Below are 1,942 nucleotides of genomic sequence, written 5' to 3' on the forward strand. Positions count from 1 at the left end.
CCGCGGAAGCGGCGTACCGGTTGATGACCAGTGTTTTGGGTCTCTTTCTAGAGTGTGAAACTTATCGCCAGATTATAACCAGAAAACAAAGCTTGATCCCGCTGACGATCACACCGACACCGATCGTGTACGAGATATACAATTGCACCAACGTCGTCCAGCTGATTGTGGGAGGTGAGCAGGCCAAGTATGGCGAGTTCCCACATCACGCACTGCTCGGATATCCGCGCGAAACCGACAGCTCGCAGTACGACTTCCGGTGCGGTGGAACACTGATCAGCGATCGACACGTCCTGACCGCCGCTCACTGTTTCTCGGAGGGCGACCCGGCGGTGGTCCGCTTGGGCGAGTATGATACGGCGAACGTGTCGGACGAGGAAGTCCAGTTCGGTATCGCGCGTGTACGGAAACATCCACAGTATTCGAACACCCGATCGTACCATGATATCGCTTTAATACGGCTCGATCGCCAGGTATGGCTGACGAAGTACGTGCGGCCGGCGTGTCTGTGGGATTCTGAAAGCCGTAACATAACGAGATACGTGGCCACTGGATTCGGCTACAACGAGACCATTGGCATCGAGCTGTCTACGACGATGATGAAGGTACAGCTGGACGAGTTCCCGGTGGATGATTGTGCGCGAGCATTCGCCGGACAAAAGCGCTTTCGGAACGGGGTACAAGCTGGCCAAATATGTGTTGGAAGCATAGTCGGTGGAAAGGATACGTGTCAGGGCGACTCCGGGGGTCCTCTACAAGTTTTGGCCAATCCGAAAACCTGCATCTATCATGTAGTCGGCATCACGTCGACGGGCGGTGCCTGCGGTGTGGGCCACTCGAAGGCCATCTACACGAAGGTATCGTACTATCTGGACTGGATCGAGGATAACGTTTGGGGTGCCAACGTTCTATGAAGGGCCGCGAGCGGCTTGCGCAGAATCTAGTGAGCATATCCTATGGACGACCGCTTGTGACGTGACGTAGAATGACAAATCAAAACTAATTATTCTAATAATATAATATCAGATCAGGAGAGCGGGAGCTTAAAGTTTCCGGTCTATAGTTGAGCTCAGATTCAATAACTAAAACCTATCCCATACGCGAATTAGTTGACTTCACAGATGACCAAACTGGTCACTACCGTTGTTGCCAGACCCGTCTCTCGATGCCACAATGAAATCGCACACATCCCGTCCCCAAACAATGCACACAACAAGAGAGGGACAACTGTGGTGAATGTTGGCACATAAATATGACCAATAAAGAATACGATTTCATAGGTACAGCCAAGAATCATAAGAGCATGTACCTGATTTGGAAGAAAGTCGAAACGTGGTGCACTAAACGTGGTGCACTAAACGTGGCCGGGAAATAGCTTAACACAATAAATATTGCAATCACCTTCTGTCAAGGTTCCTTCAATAGTAAACCTTTTTATTAGGTACTAAGCTTCAACCTAAATCAAACCTAAGCAATTCCCCGTTATCCAACCCATGATAGTTCCAGAACGGCATTTTGTTATTCTCATGTATTTTGGTAATTGTGGTATGTATTGAAAAACCTATTGCTTCCATTATGGAGAGTTGAAAGTGTTTCATGGTGTAAACTTTGTTGTCTTTTGTAATAACTTTTGTAACTGCAACCCTTCTTTATTCTACCTAATCTGCCGATGGTATATTCCTAAACTCAATAATGGCCATTTACAGGAAGATATCTTATTGTCTGAACGGCATTGAAGATAACGTTTCAAATCGAAAGCTTACCCAACAGCAGTGCCCTGTTCCAAATCGAGTAATTCTTCACAGAGGATACTGAAGAGATAAGATTGGTTTGTCATCGTTCCAACAAAAACTAGATTTGTTTCGCTATTATTTGGTTTCTATTTTTACAATTTTCTCAATTCCCCGTTCTTGTACAGTAAACGTTGAACTTTGTTTGGAGG

General features: G+C 46.7%; 1 protein-coding gene across 1 annotated transcript; it reads left to right on the top strand.

The window, feature by feature from the left end:
* Window positions 1–23: 23 nt before the first annotated feature.
* LOC128277057 (serine protease snake-like) lies at window positions 24–1,282 on the top strand. The gene has a single exon (XM_053015507.1). The coding sequence runs from the start codon at window positions 24–26 to the stop codon at window positions 912–914; it is 891 nt and encodes a 296-aa protein (XP_052871467.1). The 3' UTR covers window positions 915–1,282.
* The last annotated feature ends 660 nt before the right edge of the window (window positions 1,283–1,942 follow it).

The sequence above is a fragment of the Anopheles cruzii genome, unplaced genomic scaffold (assembly GCF_943734635.1).
Source record: "Anopheles cruzii unplaced genomic scaffold, idAnoCruzAS_RS32_06 scaffold03638_ctg1, whole genome shotgun sequence".
In the NCBI taxonomy this organism is placed as follows: domain Eukaryota; kingdom Metazoa; phylum Arthropoda; class Insecta; order Diptera; family Culicidae; genus Anopheles; species Anopheles cruzii.

What these genes read in the sequence shown, in the direction of transcription:
- LOC128277057 (XM_053015507.1), top strand. Translation starts at nt 24, where the DNA reads ATGACCAGTGTTTTGGGTCTCTTTCTAGAGTGTGAAACTTATCGCCAG.